The 20150-nt window shown below is 39.7% G+C and overlaps 2 protein-coding genes across 13 annotated transcripts; both read right to left on the bottom strand.

Moving 5' to 3' along the window:
* Positions 1 to 85: 85 nt before the first annotated feature.
* Positions 86 to 3557, bottom strand: snrnp27 (small nuclear ribonucleoprotein 27 (U4/U6.U5)). Its single transcript, XM_067520221.1, has 6 exons — positions 3369 to 3557; positions 2316 to 2448; positions 1750 to 1865; positions 1216 to 1295; positions 603 to 667; positions 86 to 272 (listed from the first exon to the last, which is right to left on the bottom strand). The coding sequence occupies exons 1-6, from the start codon at positions 3403 to 3405 to the stop codon at positions 218 to 220; spliced, it is 486 nt and encodes a 161-aa protein (XP_067376322.1). The 5' UTR covers positions 3406 to 3557; the 3' UTR covers positions 86 to 217.
* A 1819-nt stretch (positions 3558 to 5376) lies between these two features.
* Positions 5377 to 19876, bottom strand: add2 (adducin 2 (beta)). Of its 12 annotated transcripts, none has more exons than XM_067520207.1 (16): positions 19515 to 19876; positions 14983 to 15179; positions 14338 to 14479; positions 13756 to 13907; positions 13284 to 13364; positions 12870 to 13019; positions 12390 to 12533; positions 12075 to 12173; positions 11208 to 11384; positions 10158 to 10406; positions 9481 to 9501; positions 9196 to 9312; positions 8997 to 9083; positions 8770 to 8902; positions 7891 to 7962; positions 5377 to 6728 (listed from the first exon to the last, which is right to left on the bottom strand). In XM_067520207.1, exons 2-16 carry the CDS (start codon positions 15127 to 15129, stop codon positions 6472 to 6474), a joined length of 2028 nt encoding a protein of 675 aa, XP_067376308.1. In that variant the 5' UTR covers positions 15130 to 15179; positions 19515 to 19876; the 3' UTR covers positions 5377 to 6471. The 12 variants fall into 12 exon arrangements, with proteins under 12 accessions (XP_067376308.1, XP_067376311.1, XP_067376312.1 ...); XM_067520210.1 differs by having other exon boundaries at positions 7891 to 7959; XM_067520211.1 differs by having other exon boundaries at positions 8776 to 8902; positions 19515 to 19875.
* Between the last annotated feature and the right edge of the window lie 274 nt (positions 19877 to 20150).

The following is a 20150-nucleotide window of genomic DNA, read 5'->3' as shown; positions in this document are numbered from 1 at the left end:
AATGTTTGCCCACAAAGGGGTTTTATATCAACACTCAGCTGTAGCTCTTACTATTCTATTATCTACATATACAGTTTTATTAAAAAAAAAAAAAAAAAAAAAAAAAAAAGGGACATACATCATTGTTGCATAAAGTTAGAAATAACAGCAATAGTACAATATCATCCACAAGGGGGAACAGAGGCAAGTGTCTCACAACCGGAATGAGGTGCTACTTTCAGGCGATAAAGTCCAGTGGTCTGTTGAATCCACCTTTTCTGTTCATGTACTGCCTAAAAAAAAAGTATATAAAGAAAACATTACACCACTTTTACCCTCGCAACACTTGCAGATTACATCATCGTGCACCAATGGGAGAGCCAGGATCTCTGCATAGAAACACCTGCAGAGGTGATTGGCTACAATAACAGTGGTTGCTGCTGAGAGTGCACACTGTGAGGGGCTGAAAAGTTGACGTTTTCACTCAGCAATCTGACCAAAAACTTGGGTTCAGGTAAGCACTTCGGAAAGACCATTTCCAAAAATTGTCCTCTATATTCAGCTCTGTTGTAATGCTGTATAATACCAAAAGCTCTACTACTAGATACATATTGTTTAAGTACCTGTATTTTCTCTTCAGAGTCACGTTGACAGCATACGCATTCACCGATCCATCAGTTTTCTTGCCCTGTTTGAAGACATCACAATTGGCAGTTATAAAGTGAGGTTAATAATATAGCAAATGTAAGCTGTGCTCAACTTTTATTGCTTTTTTAAATTATGAAATGTATTTGTTCAGATAAACTATAACAAATGACCTGAAAACTACTGTAAAATGTTTGACTAACACACACACACGTATATACAATTTTAAAATTGTTTAAAACCTAAAAATTCTAAGAGTATAATGCAATAAAAAAAAAAAAACATGCTCTAACAAACAAGAGCTTTGATCTTCTGAGTGCCAGGACATTTACCCCTCCTTCACCATAAATAAATGAATTAGTCCTCACTGGCTATCTTAATATCCCCTTCAAATTCATGTGACTGCAGCTGTGTCATTACAAAAACCTTCCATCTACTGCTTAAAGGATGTCGCTTTGAAGAGTAACTTTTGTAAACAAAACACAAGGGGACAACAACTGCACTGTGCAGGAGCTAGTCGCTGTTTCAGTCATAGTATTAAACTGCTCCACCTCGTGGCTGCACAACATAGGACACCGTCTGCACACTCACCTTGCTGCTATTAAAGGAAGCAAAGCCCATGAGTTTCATCATCTCAATTTCCTCATCTGTTTTGCCCTGCATGTCCTCCGCTGTTAAAATATAATGGTATTCAGTGTTGGACAAAACATGAATATTGCACTTGAAAATTCCATTTCAATAGTCTTGCTTAACATATGTAAACATACACTTATACTTTGCCACTTCATAGGTAGACCTGTACAATATATTGCAATTCAATACAGCAGTTCTGCCTTGAACTTTTACAAGGTTATAATTACTCAGTTTTTAAGTTGGAACTGTCAGAAAGGTGATAATTCCACTATGTTTTTATTACTGTGTGATGGAGTCTGGACTGCATTATAGTAAGATGTGCTTCTAATGTTTTGGCCACCCTATTTAAAAAGAATGAGGGTGACAAAACATCAGAGGCACCTCTTAATACAATGCACTCCAATCTGACTCCACCATCCACTTGTACAGATGTAACAAATGAAGTGGCTAGTCTGTGTATAGTCGAATGTGAACACTTTGACCATCTTGTACCTGAAATCTGAATGGGCTTTGCTGGCTTTTCCTTAACCTCTTTGCGCTCATCTTCACGTCTGTCTTTTTGCCTTACAGGAGAAAGGGAGGAAGAGCGATGACGTCTAGGAGGAGATCTATGGCGGGAACACAACGATGGCTGCAGTTATCAAGACTACTGAGGGCAGCTTGTTAAAGCAATTTTAATAAATGTGCTATACCCATAAACAAATTGATCTTAAGGACAATGGATCTTTGACAGTTAACCCGACAGGGTATAAACATGGGATCAACCCAGGGTTATTGTAAGACATCAATGTTATTGTAGTGACAATGTTTAGTATGGCAAGATATGTCAATCATTGTTACATCCTATATAGAGGCGGAACCACAAAAATACACTGGAAATAAAAACACTTCCTAGTTAAACATCCACTTATTCATAATCTTTGTCCAGGCACAACATGCACATCTATTAGCATTTAAAAAACTAGCACTGATGTAATAAAAGTGACAAAACAACCAGACAGCTACAAATGTGAATCCTGTTCTATCCTAAAATCCCACAATCATTAAATAAAACTCACCTTGAACGCCTCCTGTGAGGAGACCGCGAGCGAGATCTGCGTCTATCCCTGTCGCGATCTCGAGAACGAGAGCGATCCCTCTCTCTTCGCCTTCGCTCACGGTCCCGTGAAGTTGACCGGGAGCGCCTTCTCTCTGCAAGAAAGCAAAAAATAATATTATGATACCATATCCATAGAAAAGGAAATCTTCAATACAGGTAGACCTTCAAGAAAATATCTTTATTATCCTTCAACTTTGTTTCCATATGACTTCTCTTTTCTCTTAAAGGAGATTATCGAGAATTTAAATGTTTGCCCCAAGGCAAATTATTTATTAAGGAATGACTGACATAAACATCTGCATCTGGAGACATTTGCTCTGACACTGCCAAAGTATCTTTTAGGCATATTAATGTATATGGACTACAGTAGTGTCAGGACAGTGTAATCACTTCAGCTAAAACTTAGTCTAGAGAATGGCCTAGATTGTCTTACGTCAGTAACACATACTGTTCTACCTCTGTTTGGTTCCATTAACTTAGTCACGCAGGAATAAGTTAGTGGAACAACACATGTTTAAATGAAGGAAAAACGCATCAGAACAGGTCATTTACTAGCTAAATACTACAATACGAAAAAATATTTGATTCAATGAACGTCATTGCATTGGTCAAAATAACGACGACTGCTAATAATGTAATATCAAGAAACTCCGCAGGAATTTCACCTGTAACGTTAAAAGACGCTTTAACCGCTGGCTGAACAAATGCACTGTATCAACACATGGTGTTCTGCACTAATCAAGAGATTTCTTGGTCTCCACATACTCAGGTCCAAAACAAATGTAGCTTACTACGATACAAAGCATTTCAACGTTAAAACGCTGCTTGTATATATATGGTATCCAGCTAGAGAATGTCAGATGTTAACGTGCCTAACTACACCCAGAAACATCCAGTTAACTCACAATCATTAAACAAAAATCAGACCAGAAACGTGCGTATTTACCTTCTTAACTATGTGCGTGCTAGCTAACCTAGCTAACGTTTACCTGAGCTGCGTTTAGTTTCTTACCTCGTCTTGGGGGAGTTCGGCTCCTGCTCCTGCCCATTTCCCTTGTCAAATATTTAGCTTTCTAAATCTACGTCGCACAAAGTAAAAAATGTATGGAAAAAAAAATGTGAAGCTGAGAGTAGTGTTTTGTTAAATTTAATGGCTGCTTCTCTGAGCCGGACTTGTATTGCCTCTCGTTGATGTGCGACTTCCGGTTACCGTTCTACGTAAAAGCGCCCTCTACAGAGCTGGAGGTGAGCTTGTGTTTTATTCTTGTCACAGTAAACTGACTCTAATTAGCCTCAATGGTAGTGACATTACGTGCCGAGGCTTAGGAGCACGTAATTAGGAGGTTTATCCTGGGTAACCTAGGATAAAAAACAGCTTGTTTTGATGAGGTATGTGAAGCCTTTGACCTTTAAAGCCTCGCTTGCGGGACGTACCACGTGACAGAAAAACACTATATTATTATTATTATTATTATTATTATTATTATTATTATTATTATTATTATTATTATTATTATTATTATAGGTGCATATTTACTGACATTGTGGAAAGTAAATTTATTCAATTCAGTTTGAAAAGTATACGCAAACCATATTACAGTAACCATCAATGTCGTGTTTTAATTGTTTGACCTGTTGAATTGCTTTTGTCTAGTATATAGCTTGGTGGAGCTAATGAAGCTTCAAGAAGTGAACCAATTTGATGAAAAGCTACAATGCTTCATGAAGTTTGATCTGGCCATCACTACTACATGGTTCTCAATCCTGGTCCTCAAAGAGCCCTGCTCTGCTTGTTTTACTAACTCAGCTCATCTTCCTCTGTCTGATTGACCGACACACCTGATCCAGGTAATCAGCAGTGGATAAGTTAAAGATAGTTGGAAAACAAGCAGGGTAGGGGGCCTTCAGGACCCGGATTGAGACCCACTGCTTTAACTGCTGTTAGTTTCTCTATTTGAAGTAGTTTCTTTTTCAACTTTCAACTTTTTCAACAGAATTTCAAAATCTGATGTTTTTCAATTGTTGTGTAATAGTTTGTAAATGAATGTTAATAAATGGTGATGGGTCAAACTTTACAAGCACAGAGACTGAAACACCGTATTGATGTGTGTCACCTTGAGAAAACTCACGTGACCAGCAGCTGCTGCGTCGTAAGGAAGTTAAGTGCCAAATTGTGCTGCTTTTGGCTGTATTGGCTATGGTAAAAGGAGAGGAGACTTTGTTTGGTGCTTTTTGTATGAGTTTTTGTTTTGTCATTATCCACTGATATTATTGAACTTATGGAAAATGTTCTCCAGTCTGGGATCATTTTGATATTATGATGCCAAATTAGATAAATGTTTTCCTTTCCTGTTTCCACTTTTGCTCCGTTTTCATCTGAGTTATTTATATTCAAATTCCTTTCTAAAGGACTCTTTTTTTTCCACATGAATTAAATTCTAATTAATTTATTTGCAGGTAAAATGTTGACTCTGCTCCAGGGAGCTGTCTTACATAAACCGGATCAGTCCATCAATGCACCTCTATAAACTTGTACTCCTGCCTCATCTGTACCTTGTGTAAGAGTTTTTTTGAAACAGAACTAGTCTCAAAGAGACATCATTTTGGCCCCAATATGCTACAAAACTTCTTTCTTAATAAAAATGTGTAAACTCTGCCTTTGACCCTCACAGTACACAAGCACTTATACTTCCTTGCAAAATGTATTTTTGTACATTCTGCATTTGACATACTATTAGTCATAGTCATATTATTTTGGTTATATTCAAACTAATTGGAATATATACACTTCTCTTTCATTCAGTTTGCACTTTATTGTCAGCTGATTATGTAAACAGGATCATTCATCCACGTAAATAGGGATGAACCAAGTTTAATTTCCGCACGGTTTATCTATGTTGCCTGCAGTGTTTTTTGTAATCTAGCAGATATCACTATGACTTAATGACTGTGGATTTAGAAGTTATTCACAAATCCACAGTTTTTCAAACATATTTTTGGCTCAAAGCATAACACCCATATGGTTTTAAATCAAACTTGATTTTTAATGACTGATACATGGTAACCTTGCAACACTCACTTATACATTCTAATATAAAATAAATTAAAACCATGAGCAAACATCACACATCAGCATTTTGATAACAGCTACTTGTTTAAACAGAAAATAATTACAACTGTTAAGAGGTATTTTGCACACATACATTTAAAAGAAATGAGAAAAGTGGAATGTTTAGTACCTTCAGTATTTCACTGCGTTTCAAACTGCATTGACAAGTAGCAAATTCTTTATGCCGTATCCATTTTTAGTGGCATTTATAGCGGCTTGAGTTTTGTTGCGAGCCAGTATATTTACTGTCATTTTTTCCTTTTTCCTCCCTGATGTTATAATTGTACAGAAAACCAGCATTCAGAACAGCACAATCAGTTAGCTATCAGTATATTTCTACATGTACTGCACCTGTGCTCACATAGTATACCTGCAACATCTATCTGATAAGAACCAAATCATGACTAGAAGATGCCTTTGACATTGAACAAATGCAACATACTAGAATGTGTATATATACTTGCCTATACATGGATAACGGGTGCATAACTTATGGGGACCTACATTTCCACTGTGTTTTGCAAAATTATGGCTAAAATACTGAAACAAACTGTGAGCAATGAATGTACAGGATCACATCAGTAATGCCAGTGTAAAAAAGGAACACGTATGAATGCCTATACAGTGAAGTTAAGTAATGCTTACATAGCAAAGCAGGTGAAAATAATATGTCACACAGGGAGTGTGTGTGTGTGTGTGTCCAACAAAAAGTAGTGCATCAAAATCTTGGGTTTTATCCGACCTGGGTCAAATAGTATGTGATAATAATTATCAGTGTTTTTTTTTAGCCTGCATATAATGAATCAGCACATAGATCAAATCAGTGAGTAGCAGTGTTACAGTAAATGATTTAAAAGTCAATTTAGCACACTGTGTCTGTGAATGACATCTTAACTGACAGTTTGGATAGATACGTATAAAGTGGTTAACTCCATCAGCGACTCCATTACACACTAAGAAATATTTCACAATAGCATTTCACCGAGGTCTGCTGTGTCCGAATGCCTCAGGTCTCCGCTTTCTCCTTCTGCTTCTTGCTCTTTTTCAGGAATGATGGTGGCTTAAACTTCTTTTTCTTCTTCGATGGGGACTTGGATGGCGAACCCTCGGGTGTGCCACCTTGTGGTTTGGCAGGCACAGGAGCAGGGATGGAGGTGGTGTCATTGGTTGAAAGGGCCTTCATGCCTTTCTCTAGGGCCTCAGTCATCTGCTTCTCCTCCTCGCCTCCATTCTGTATGGCTGGAGAGTCAGTCTTTGCCTCTTCTGCTCCAAGGAAAGAGAACGTAGGAAAAGAAAAAACATTCAGTGATCAGCCAGAATGGAAAACCTTAAGTGGGTTGAATCTGCAAAGTTACATGCTTGACATGTTGCTGCGCATGAACATGCTTGCTTATAGAAGTTACCATACTGTTTCTCTATTAACTATTGAGACAAGACCAAAGCACCAAAAGTGCCCTATGAATAAGTATGGAGGAACACACACAGAGGATAGAGAGATAGTATAAGAGAAACAGCGGGTACAGAGACAGATGGACTTTCCCACTAAGAACTGAAATGTGGCAAATGTAACTAAACCATTAACAGCCAAAACAACAAGTGTTTTACAGAGGTGTAACTATGCTATGCTGAACATAAGAAAGATTTATTACAAACAATGACAGGACCCGACAGCCCATTTTACTCTAGATCATAATTTGTATTATAGAAATGTAGATTAGATAGATAGATGACTACACATAAAATGATCTGCTTTGGTAAATGAGTAAATGTTTTGTCATTTGTTTTAACCAACATTTTTAAATTGTATTGATCAGTGTTTACTTAAAAATAGTACTGAATGTGTTAATATTTGTTATTAACCATCCAACAATATTAGAAATTACCACCAGCTTAAACAGATAGAACAGTAAAATGCTACTTGCTGTGTAAGCGCGGCTGGCGCCAATCTCTGTACGAGACGATAGCATTTTCTGCCAGAGTCACAACCGTTTTGGTAATTGCACTCTCTGGGCTCTTCGCAGTGGTTAGGAATTGGTGGGAAGTTTGAATAAAGAAGATGTGCACTTCCATGCACCACTCACTCAGCTGCACTACATTTGACTGTCTGACAGGTGAAAGGTTGTTTGGTCAGAGTCAAACAAATCTGGTTCAAACACACACACAGTCCTGTTAAAACATGTTAGCTGATTATTTTCGTAAAATCAACGATAACTAACAACCTATCCCAGGTGTTACAGGGCAACAGCACCAACAGACAATTGAGAGTCACCAGTGTATGAACAGAGACAGCACCTACTGAATACGATGAGGAGTAACATGTTTGTTAGTGAATAATTGAAGCATGAGATGAAACAAGCAGCAGTAAGTCACATGAGTCCATGTGAAGGCCGATGGCAAAGCAGGGCAGTGCTCTGCCAAGCCTCACCTGAGAGAGGGGGGCCCTTTATAGGGGAGGTAGCAGGGGAAGACTCCTTTTCATTTGCAACCTCCTCCCCTACTTACACAAACACACAAAGGCACAGAGTGAGGGACAGTGAGGGATCAGAAGTTAGTTGCAAGAAGTTAGATTTGTGAGGCAAAGAGACAGTCACAACAGTCACTAGTGAAATCCAGTTTTGCATTAAAGTGCTGTGTTTAGCATTTCAACTTCAAAAGGTTTGTAGACTTAAACATGAATCGTTTAGAATAAGAAAAAAAAAAAAAGAAAACAGCCAGCATTGAATAGATGCAGCAAAATATGTTGCAGTGTTTTGCAACATGAAACAGAGGAGGGCAAAAAACAGGACAAATAGATGTGATGATTTCACATTTCCATACAAAGTCTGATACACAAAACCTGGTTTGAAAATGTTACACACAGCACTTTTAAAATGCTTCGAAAGAATTGCAAAAATCTTGTGAAAGTGAGGGATGGCATATTAATCACAATATAACCAAAAGTTTGCAGACACCCCTGTGGCTCACTAGGACTGCAAGAAGGCAATAAAAGATGATGTGACAAGTCAGTTATTAACCAATAATCTCCAGTCAATGGGTAAAACTACTTTTATATTTCTTTGTCTCCAATCACTAAACGATTGATCAGATAAATAAATATCTTTATTTATCTGTTACTACATCCTTTGTCTTCTCTTTTCCGGGGCTTTTAGAATGACATTAGAAATAGCAACTTTAGGTAAATGATTGAAATAACTTGCTAAGTAGCTAACACATTTATAGCAGCATCTTGGTTTTGTAGGAGAGTTGGTTAAGATAACTGAGGTAATACAGTTAATGTAACGAGCTGCTGCTGATGTTGTATTACTTGTACCATTAGTCCCTCCATCTTGTTTCCTTTGCACCTCCTTGCGGTACTCCTCCAGCTCCTGATCTGTCAGCTGGTTGAAAGGGTTGGGAGGCTCTGGCTCTGGTGGGACTTTGGGTGGGCTTACTGGAGACTAACAGAAAGAGAAACGAAAAAACGGCTTTTAAAAGTAAAGTTCAACAAAGGGACTTGAAGATGAAATGAGAGATTTGATGGACTGAGCTTACAGGAGGACTGTCCTCTGTGATGACACTGGCAAGTACTTGAGACTGTGGTCCGGCTGTCTTCATGTCCTGACGATTCTGCTGTCGAATCTGGGGGTAGGGGGAAAGTGTTTAAAATGTTTTTTTATTCATGCGACAGCATAATGAATGCAACATTTGCAAATGATTATGTGAGACAGAAAAGGGCCAGTGCAAAACAAACCTTGTTTCGTGTCTCAATCACTTCTTGAGGGTTGGTGAAAAGAGGCACAAACTGGTTTGGGTTCTCCATCTTAATGGAAGTGCTGCCAGCTTGCATCACCTCTTCTGTCTTCAACCACTACAGAGCCAGTTTTCAATTATTTAGTCAGAATATGTTCAAAAAGTAGAGGATCTGACTTTTTTATAACCATGCAAGTTTTTCTTAAAAAGTATATTTTTGTGAAGCTGTATTAATATGGAGTATATTTTTGCCACCAGAGGGCAGACATTGCACTGCAGTAGTCACCTCTAAGTAGTGGTCTTTCCCCTGCAATGCAGAGAAGACGGGAGCGAGGGTGGTGGGAGGTGTCAGAGGACAAGAGAAAGCAGAAAGGGTGAGCCAAGCCCCTCCCACTGATGTAACGCAACCAGCTTTATACTTTGTCTCTGAAGGACTCATCACTGATGCTGTGCTCCATCTTTTCTCCAAAGTATATGGAAATTTAAAAAACAAGCTCCACAGTCTACTTCCACCTCCACACGAACCACCTGATAAGTTGGTTTTGTATTCAGAATGCACATCAAATCCAACCAAATTCATTTTAAATCAGCAGAGAGATGGTGAGTTAGTTACTCTGTTACAGTGTCTGTTTCCCTTTTACGTGCCCTATATATTATAAAATGTACAGTAAATGTCTCAGCAAACCTCAAGCATTTTCCGTCCTTTCCTCCCTACAGCTCACTGTAATCTTCCTCCTGTTTCTGATCCCTGTGATCTCCACCATTTTTATATTTCCCACATATCACTAATTCCCTCTACCTACAGTATCTCTCTCTTACTGTGGATATAGCAATGGACAAATAATTCTCTGTAATATAACTGAGACCATCACAAGTATTTCAAACATATGGAAATACTGTATCAACTTGATTTTAGATCATTCTGTTCAGTAAATCAAAAGAAAATGACTTCCAGAGTCTCACAGTGCTGCGCTGGTGTCCTGGGCTAGCTTGTTCCTGGCTGACTTTTTGGTAAGTGTTGGGTGTGTTGAGCCACCGGGTTCTCTCCTGCTGTTGGCGCTGGGCAAAGGGATGCTGCCTCATAGCTGGGTGGACTCCGTCATCATCAAACTGGTGGAAGGCAGTTACGGTTGCAGGCACCTCCACCTCCCTCCGTGTTCGCGACCGCTCCAGCAGTACAGGGAAACGGTACGCATAGCCGGTGCGGTAGCCCTGAAAAACAGCAAAGGGAAACAATCGCTTAAGTGTCACTTCACTCCTTGGTGGACAGAAAACAACCACTTGTCTCCTGGTCTGCTTCGTGGACTCCAGTTGCACCGAGCTGTGATATGCTGTATCTGTAAAGATACACATTTCCATCACAAACTCTCAGGAGATAATTATCAAAGTAGTTGACTCATGATATTATAATACAAATATTATATATAAGAAATATATATAATAAAAGAAGTATTTCACACTATGTTCCTCTTACACCCATATCTCCTGAATGAAAGATGCAATTACTAGTGAGTTACTGCTGATTTAAAGCTCACCATCTTGTGCTTCTTTACATTTAAGTGTTTCCATTACAAACCACAGGAAGGCTTTCATGCTTTTATTGTAAATCAGCCACAGGAAATACAGCAGCAGTTGCCATAGCACATGGCTGATACACTGCACTCACACAATAAAATGATGATAAGGAGTGGAAAAATCTCAATGTTGAGTAGCAAGAAGTCACACTATAAGACTCAAACCTCAAATCAAACTCAAAATATATAGGGTTGTAAAGTTGGTCACGTGAGGGTTAAAAATCCTCAGTGTAACACTCAGTGTACAATATGTATATGTACAATCCTATATATAGTAACATCCATATGGCATCGAGCAGTGCTCATGTTGTATTGCAAATGCAATGCAGCTGACAGACTTTGACATTTTTGTAAATCAAACAAGAAAATAAGTAATGCGTTAATGTGGCACTGGTCTAACGGGACAACTCTCCTACAGTATAACTTAACCTTCACTTACCAAGTTATCCAGAGTCCTCATGAGGGCTTCAAACTCATGCTCTCCTATACGACTCTTATGCAGTGGCCCAAAGGTGGAGCCAGCCCATCCCACAGTGCCAGCCGGGTTGGGTTTATGGGTTGTTCGATCCAGCAGAATCAGGTTCTGTTCTCCACCGGCACAGCACAAAGCTGACACCTGGAAGAGGAAAACAGATTTGAAACAAGCTGCAGCATCTCATCAGCTCCTCTGAGCTTACTTTCACTTTTCCTGTTCTACGTTGTTCACACACACACAACACACACTGAACATTATATAACGTGTCTACTAATATTTAATATGTGCTCCTGTACAGGTTACTATTGGTCCTGTAGGATCACTGCAGTGACTTTTTGGCACACAAAATGCCTGTAATGCATTATGCTGCAGTGCAGATCAGATGGCCAAATTACAGTGAAGGGGTAAAAAGCAAAGGGCAAATGCCAAACTGTAATACTGCTGCATCTACAAGATATTGTATACAAATGCCAGCATACTCTCCCAGACATATACACATGTAGTGGCAGCACTTGTCTGAAGAATGCCAAAGAATGCCAGCTGTTAGTCAGTGGAGTGTGAGTGCATGTATACCTTCATGTGTGTGTGTGTGTGTGTGTGTGTGTGTGTGTGTGTGTGTGTGTGTGTGTGCGCGCGCGCGTGTGGGTTCGTGTGTAAGCATCTTGTCCCCATGAGTAAAACACTACATTTAACTGTGAAGACCTGGTTTAAGATTAGGGTATGTTTGGGGTTGAGAAAAGGTTAGGCACATACTGGATTATCTAAATTAATGTAAAGAAACTGAAATTATAGAAACCAGCCTCTGTACATGTGTATGAGTGTGTGCACTACCTGGATTTGGCAGGCAGCCTGGATGTGGTAGATTGTGTAGAAGGCCTCCTCCACAGATTCCCCCAGAGCCACAATACCATGATTTCTTAGCACTAGAACCTGAGACACATAAAATAAAATTCAACTCTGGACTAAAAGAGAGAAGCAGCATCAGCTTCAGTAATGAATCCAAAGTAAGGTCACATAGCCTCATGTCCTCTCTCTGTTCATCCTTAAAGTTCAAACAATCCATGTGGGAGCCATTAGCTGCTGAATCAGGCAATGATATGCACGTATCCAATTTCTTTCAGGTTCTGTCTCCTGAGGTCCGCTCACCTTGCAGGTAGGTCCCAAGCTCTTCTGCAGCTCCACTCTGTCCTCTTCCTCCTCCATGACTCCATTGTAGTCGTAGTACGCTACATCCCCAACCAACAGAGCCTCATGGGACAATGGCAAAAGGCCGCACTTCATAGCTGAAACCTAGAGAGAGACAAAGCAGTCAGATGTGCCAGCAAACCTCATAATCCCAGTGTTGTCACAATGTTCTTTATAAGCGAATCCATGCTAAACAAAACAATGTTATCAGAATCGAATGAATTAAACACTACAGCAACAGTATGAAGCAATATTTAATGTAACTTACTGAATTACCACCAATGATCCAAGATGAGCAGTTTAGATAGTGTTTTATGTTGAGACAACACTCTTCTATGTAAATCTGGATGTAAGCGTAATCTCCTCTGAACATGACAGGACAGAGCTTCTGTATAAGATTATTACTTCCCCCATCCCTGGCACCAGCCCAGGCCGACTCACCGCAGCTGTGGCCGGTGTGTGGAGGTGAAGCAGGCAGCGAACATCTGGCCGGGCCGAGTAGATGGCAGAGTGTAGGCTGAATTTCTCTTTGTCCACACCCAGGGGAGTGCTGCCCTTCTCCACCACCTCCCCCAGGATATTGACTTTTACCTTAGAAACCACAAAGCACCACAAGCATGTTTTTTTTTTTTTTCTAGAGAGTAGCAATCTTGTCAGCAACTGAACGCCAATGCGACGGAAGTAAAGCCAATATCAACTACAACTATTTACTTAAAAATATTAATTATTTCACTTCTGATCAATAGGATAATATACAATAGGATAATACAATCGCCATTTGAATATTAATTAAATTGCAGGGCTGTATTTTTCCATGTCGCATGTGTGCAACCTAGGTTCTGACTGATTACTCACCAGACTAGATCCATTCACCTCACTGTAGGCCAGGCCATCTGGAAGCACCAGGAAGTGCTCCTGTTCTTTGCTGACACGCAGCTGCAGGGAGGACAAGGACCACACTTAAATACATAATGACCATAAGGCAAAATATTACACTGTAATGTGAGAAACCTTCTGTGGCCTGTTTAACAAATATTAAAACAGAGTTTGGACTCTGAGTTAATGAAGCCCCAGAGAAAAAAGTCGAGCAGTTAAAGCTAATGCATTATTGGTTGGTGCATTCACTCAGTCAACTCAAATTTCTTTAAAGGATGATAGAGATGCAGTACATTAAAAAAACAGAACAGAAATGTCTGATCAGAGACAAAAGGCTTCTTCAAAACCTTTTTTAATACAGCTGTTTTGCTTTCCTTTCTCTGTAAATGGGTGTTCTGCATATTAAAACAGAAAAAGTTGGGAATGTAATGTAAAAAACAGTAATACTGACAGTGAGACAGGCGCGGCTAATCTGGGACCAGCCATAGAGGTCGAACAGGCGATGTGTGCTGGCCAGCTTGCAGCGCATCAACCTCTCCCCCTTCACCAGGCTGCCAGGCTCCCAGCCCTGCAGATCATTGATGGGCGTCACCATCATCATGTCTGTGTTGTTGGGAAGAAGCGAGAAAAGCGGAGGGAAGAGAAAACAGTGCATTGTTATTTTTCTCCAAGCTATGGAAGACGGCTTCTTGTTTGTCTTTTTCTTCCGTATGTCAATTCTATTGTTTTTCCTATTGCTTTGAGTGTACATGTGCTGTTGTGCAATGAAAAATGTACATAAGTTGAAATAAATATACACATATACTGCTTCATAGTAAGACTGATATTTTACTTTAACCAGTGTCATTAAAAACAGTACCTCTGGTACCCAATAAAAGATAAATAATAGGGTAATAGAAATAATAGAAAAGGTCTTTTATTTATTCACTATTTGAAAGATGTGGATAATTGAAAAAGTTCCTACAAGCTTCAACATTACAAAAGTAAAACGGTAAACCAATGGAGAACTTTTTTCAAAGTTTTTGGTACGTACTAGACGGGGAGACTGGCAGGGCGGCTGGAGAGCCATGTGAAGCCATAAAATCAGCAATCTGTTTTAGTGCCCATAGGTTTGATGAGCTGCCACCTTTCTTCATCTGTTCCTGGATCAGCACATCCAGCTCCTCTCTGAATGACTATACACAAACACAGATATTGGTTTATTTTCACACATATATGAATACACACACACACACACACAACTTAAAACAAATGGTACCATAATAATATGCAAATGCCTGTGTGTAGTATTTGAACAGTTTTGTCTAATCACATAAAAATGATGGGGCCTTTGAACTGATTAACAAACAGCCCTACACCACACACTTAAGGGTGACTTAATATTTTGAATGAGTCACCCTCTCTCCATCACTGATCTCCCTCTCCACTTTATACACAACTTCATCACCAGAGGTTAGCTTCACCATTATGCAGAGACCCATGTGTAGCAGTAAGTACAATCATAAACACTGGATGGACTCCAGCAGCAACTATGGCCCAAGCTGCCAAGTGGGGTTTGAGAACAGTTTTCTTCTAATGTTGGGACATAATCACATCTAGAGCAGAGGAGATATAGAGCAGGAGAAAGAAAGGGGAAACAAGACTAAAACAATAAATACAAAAAGAAGGACAATCTTACCGGACTCTGGAGGAGACTGGAAATACGTTTTTTATGCTGGGGTCCAGAGCCAGGTGTGGAATGCTGAGGAGACTGGAGGCTTTCAGGGACCCCATCACTGGGGCTGCGTTGCACAGGGGTGCCTTTTGGGGTGGGGGACTTGCTCATCTTCTACTGTTTACTGTCGGTGCCTTACAACCAAGTGTGGGTAGGGGAAACTGTAAGAAAAATTTACAAACTGCTATGTCAAACATGACATTTACATATTATAGACTATCAATAACAGCAAGACGTCATGTTTAAATGCTCAATTCAACATTTGGAAAAATAAGCCTTTTTCAGAATGATGATCTTTCCTTCTTGTCACTTTTTCCAAGTAAAATGAGAAGATCAATACCACTCTCATATTTGTCCATTAAATATTAAGTTACTTAGCTAAGCTCAGCAGAAAGACTAGGCTTGAGGGGAAACAGTCTAGCTCTGTCCAAAGGTAACATAATGGACATATCACCTCTTCTAAACCTCACTGATTAACATCATATACTAGTTTGTTTTAATTTGTACAGGAAAAGAGGAGTAGAAATTACAGGGGTAACACGGGGTGCAGACTGGAAACCAGCACAGACCACCCAATTTCCCCACCCTGACTGACTATTGTAGGTTTTCGCACAAAGTGGAGAGTGGACAGATATGCTTGCAAAACTCACTACTGTCATGACACCCACAACACACCCACAGCAGTCCAGTACCAACAGAAGCTCAACTTCAAGAAATGAAATTCTGTGACTAACAATGGCAGTTGCATGGGGACGGAATCCAGCATTTAGCTAGATTCACAACATTAACTAATCCCAATGTAGTACATTTGCTATTAAAATATTATACATTTGATTCCATTTGTGTATTCTATTTCAAAATATGTATGTCTGAAATACAACTCGAGAACAGCCTGAAGATATATCATGATGCCATCAAAAACAACCATTAAGTTATTGGAATAATGGACCAATTCATGGTAACTAGACAGTGCTAACAAAATTCAAATAACAAGCTGTGTTGGATAGATGAGACAGTAAAAGGGGGAGATAAGATCATTAGAACTTAAATAAGTTACAAAATACCAAATCACACTTATCCTACATTAGAGCAATTCCTAAGGATCCAGGAGTGAACACTAGAGCAGAGTGAGGTAAAATCTCAGTAGAGATCCATCAATGATGATCCACTATTAAATAACAATTGTCAAATCAATATGCTTACATATGTACATTTCAGTCGCAGTAAATGTTATTGTATTTGCATTAACATACAAACTGAGCTTGTTGCTGGCAAGAGCACAACAAACCTTATACTGGTGTCCACATTAAGCATTGACTCCCTTGTATTTACAAATGACGGCATTAAGACAAAACACCTACCCTTACATTAAGGATGCTGTATTCCTCAGGGCACGGGCCAGTGGAAGTGCAGAGCTCTAGAAAATGCAGCATTAGCACTAAGAGCTCACGGCAGTCACCAGCATCAGAACCACTAACAGGAAGTTAGTCAGTGATATGGTTCAGTAATTGAAAAAAGTGAAGAGTTGGCGTAAGAATATTCTGAAAAAAACTGGCCACTCCCCGAGTGAAACATATTTAACTCTCTCTCTCCCATAGACACACAAATACTATGCTGCAGGGAGCAGATAAGGTCACAAACACACCACACCCTCCCTCATGTGCCACATCTAACTAACTGACTCAATAACTTACCTACTTGATTAGTTGCTTTACTGTAAGAATCTATTTCTTCATTCCTGATCACATGCACTCTCAATCTCTTATACCTCATCTGCCTCACATTCAGTTCAAGCTTTCAAATTTGAATCCTTAGAATGGAGAGGGAATAAGAAATGTGCATCAGATGCACGGACATTAGTAAATCTCATTGCATTGCACACATTCCAGTCTGACAGATGGACTCAACCTTTAATGGAGTTTCTGGATAAACTGCACTTTCAGCAGTCATTGTTGGGTTCCCTGGGCTCAAAAGCAATACATTACTACATCAGCTACCCCAATGAATCAGCAGTACCCTAAAGAGGGGGGTTCTCAATCCTGGTCCTCCAGGTCCTCTGCGCTGCTCGTTTTCAACTAATCCTGCACTACATACTGCGCTGCTGATTAACTGGACCAGGTGTGTTCAGTCACTCACAAGCTGGAACATACCATTTCACTTTGTCTTCCTCCCCCAAACCCTCAAAGGTGGTATCATCTAGCTTCCCATTGACTGGTAGTGCATTGGGTTAATTGGAAAAGAAGCCAAGCAGGGGTCCTTGGGGACCAGGATTGAGACCTTCTGCCCTAAAGCATTATCTAATCTGCTCTTAAAAAAATATGAAAAACTGTACTGTTCAAGTATTGAATCTAATATATTCATTAAAGAAATGTATTATGGTTTTAAGCAATAAATGCAGATATTCATCTTTATAGTATCTTTATAGTAACATTCAAATGTATTCACGACTGTTTTTAACAACTCATTTATTTTAAGCAGCAGTCTCACAATAGAGGATGGTTCACAGGGTACATTACTCTGGGGCCAGAGGGGGCCCAGCTGCTGACAGGCAGCAGACAGAAAGGCTCTGTCTCTCCGGGGAGGATCCTAATCACTATGGGGAGACATGCAGATCTGGCTGCTTGCTCCATCCTCCTATCATTCTTAGTTGCATTTTTACAGTTAACTGTGCTGCATCATCACATTACTTCATAAAACCAAACAGCAAAAATCTGAATTTCAGTGTCACTTCCACAATTAATACCAATAAAAAAGTAAATAAATGTAAAGCTGCTTCGTTCTTCTGAGAGGGATTATGACATCTTTGACCCATCCCACCATAAAAAGAGGCAAACTAAACTAATAACTAGATTTTAGTGTATATCATCCTGACGTCTGTATTGACTGCAGTGCATCTACCCATTTGGAAGGAAGGAGACAGGTATAAGCAGATCTGAATTGATTTTCTATGGCTCCACTTTCATTAGGGTTCATGTCATATGTCATGGTCAAGTTTGTGAGACATTTTCAAATATTTTAGGTATGTTAAAAACATTCAACCTCATTCTTTATTTTATAAGCTAAAACAATAATGTTTTTACACTAGTGAAGACAACATTAACGGTTTTCTTGTGTATAGTATAATGCCTGTCTAAGGAAAAACACAATACCAAGGTCCCTAAACTAAACTAATTTACTGAATATTTATATACACATTTTTTTATATTATAAAAAAATGTATATTTATATTTTTATATATTTCTATAAACAAGAGCAGTAGACAGCACTAAGCAAATGTACAATACTGAAATTGACGACAATGGAAAAGCAGCTAAAGGAACCTCTTTCTCAATTACTTTATATTATGGGATTATGTATCTTATTTAGAGGACGTGTATAAGGCCTAAAGGATGAAAATTGATCATATCAAGCAGATCATATAAGGTTTAACAAACTTCTTAGTTTAGTGCTTTTTGGTCAGAGCACAACATATCCCATGATTGTTACAATGTGTTTACTTGTCCCTCGAAATCTCAAGTTTGCGTTTCAATAGTTACACATTTTATTTTAAGATGCAACTAGAAATTTGTATACGGAACAATGATGAGTGCATATCAGAAACTGGATTGAGAGCAAAAACTAGTATCAGCTTCCACATTACTGTGGCCGGAATCTATTCCAGGTTCAATGTATGCCATTGTGCTGTGGAATTAAAAACATCTGCACACCCCAATCCCAGAGCCCATAATGTATCACATGGGGGTAGGAAGAGAACACGCCTATTAATCAGACAGTCATCTGAATGCCGCACACAACATTGACACTAATTCTGCGGCCTCGTATATCAACCTAAAAGCAAAATATGGTTTTATGGGTTATAGCATCCTACGCTCTTCCTCCAGGGCAGCAGCCCGCGATCGACATGGCTGCCTAGCAACACTCGCACGCGCTGCAGCATCAGCACCAGCAGAGCATCCGCTAATGGCCACCCGCAAAATGCAAAGGCCATCGGCGACGGCACAACGCAACACACCCGCCTTCTCTCCGTGAAGAACCGAGCAAACACAAATACACATTCTTCGCGTTGTTCATTTGCTCACACAAAGCACAAACAGTCTGGGCAACGTGAAAATAACAAATAGCCATCACTGGCACGCTAGTGGCGACATTAGACACTCCATGGCTACAGAACTGAGAAGACACGGTCCCCACAGTCTTGCAGTCTCACTGAACACTAGACACAGGCTTCATCTCAGAGTAAGTGCACTTATCTCGGCACTTAATCTCCTGACCAGAGGGACAAACATATGATTCAGACTATCCATGGAAAGCGTAGTGCATCACCGTAAACATAAAGCGGCCATCGTCACAGACGGAGACATCAGTGAAATGCACACACACACACACACACACCGCTCATGCATGCGCCGGGTGAACCCTGTAATACGCCCATCATTTCTCCATGGTTGTGTTATTCGACTTAACTAAACACAAGCGTGATGAGGCCGTGAACTCACCTCAGTGCATCATCAGGACGGTCTCCTCTGTGCGGGTGCGGAACACCCACAGCCCAACGCCGTCCTCAGAATAAGCAGATGTTAATTTTAAGTCTGTCAGTGTTCGGTTTCGACACCAGGGTTCCTTTGTCAGACTATTTCAGGCCTTCCGCTGATACCAAGTCGGTGGACCCTGATGGTTTTCAAGGACCTGCCCACTGCCACGCCTGTCCTCAGTCTGACACCCAAAGGCTCCCTCTGAAACAACTACAATGCGAAGCTTTAATGTACTTGGTTATTGTATTTGTAAAGTATAACCCTGGTGGATTTAATGTCTGCTAAAAGGACAAATTGCCTATAGGCCTAGTTCATGTCCTACAAAATAATAGTCCACCATACATGCGCCACCTGGTGTGATTAAAGGGAGTTGTTTCAAGTACTTCTGTCACATTGCAATGCAAAAAGACATCTGCAAACCATGGTGGGAAATTAGCCCATCGAGTCAGAGGTAATATTACTTTAACTTTTAAACATTACTGTTTTTATTTGATTTGATTTTAGTATTAGGCAAATTCCACCACAAACAACGTAACTTTTTTCACCATGTGATTATTTACTTTGAAGAAATTAAGGCAAATTAAATAAATGTAGGTAATA

The sequence above is a fragment of the Channa argus genome, chromosome 11, assembly GCF_033026475.1.
Source record: "Channa argus isolate prfri chromosome 11, Channa argus male v1.0, whole genome shotgun sequence".
Lineage (NCBI taxonomy): Eukaryota > Metazoa > Chordata > Actinopteri > Anabantiformes > Channidae > Channa > Channa argus.
Note: the sequence above shows the minus strand (reverse complement) of the source record. Positions and strands in the feature narration are given on the sequence as shown.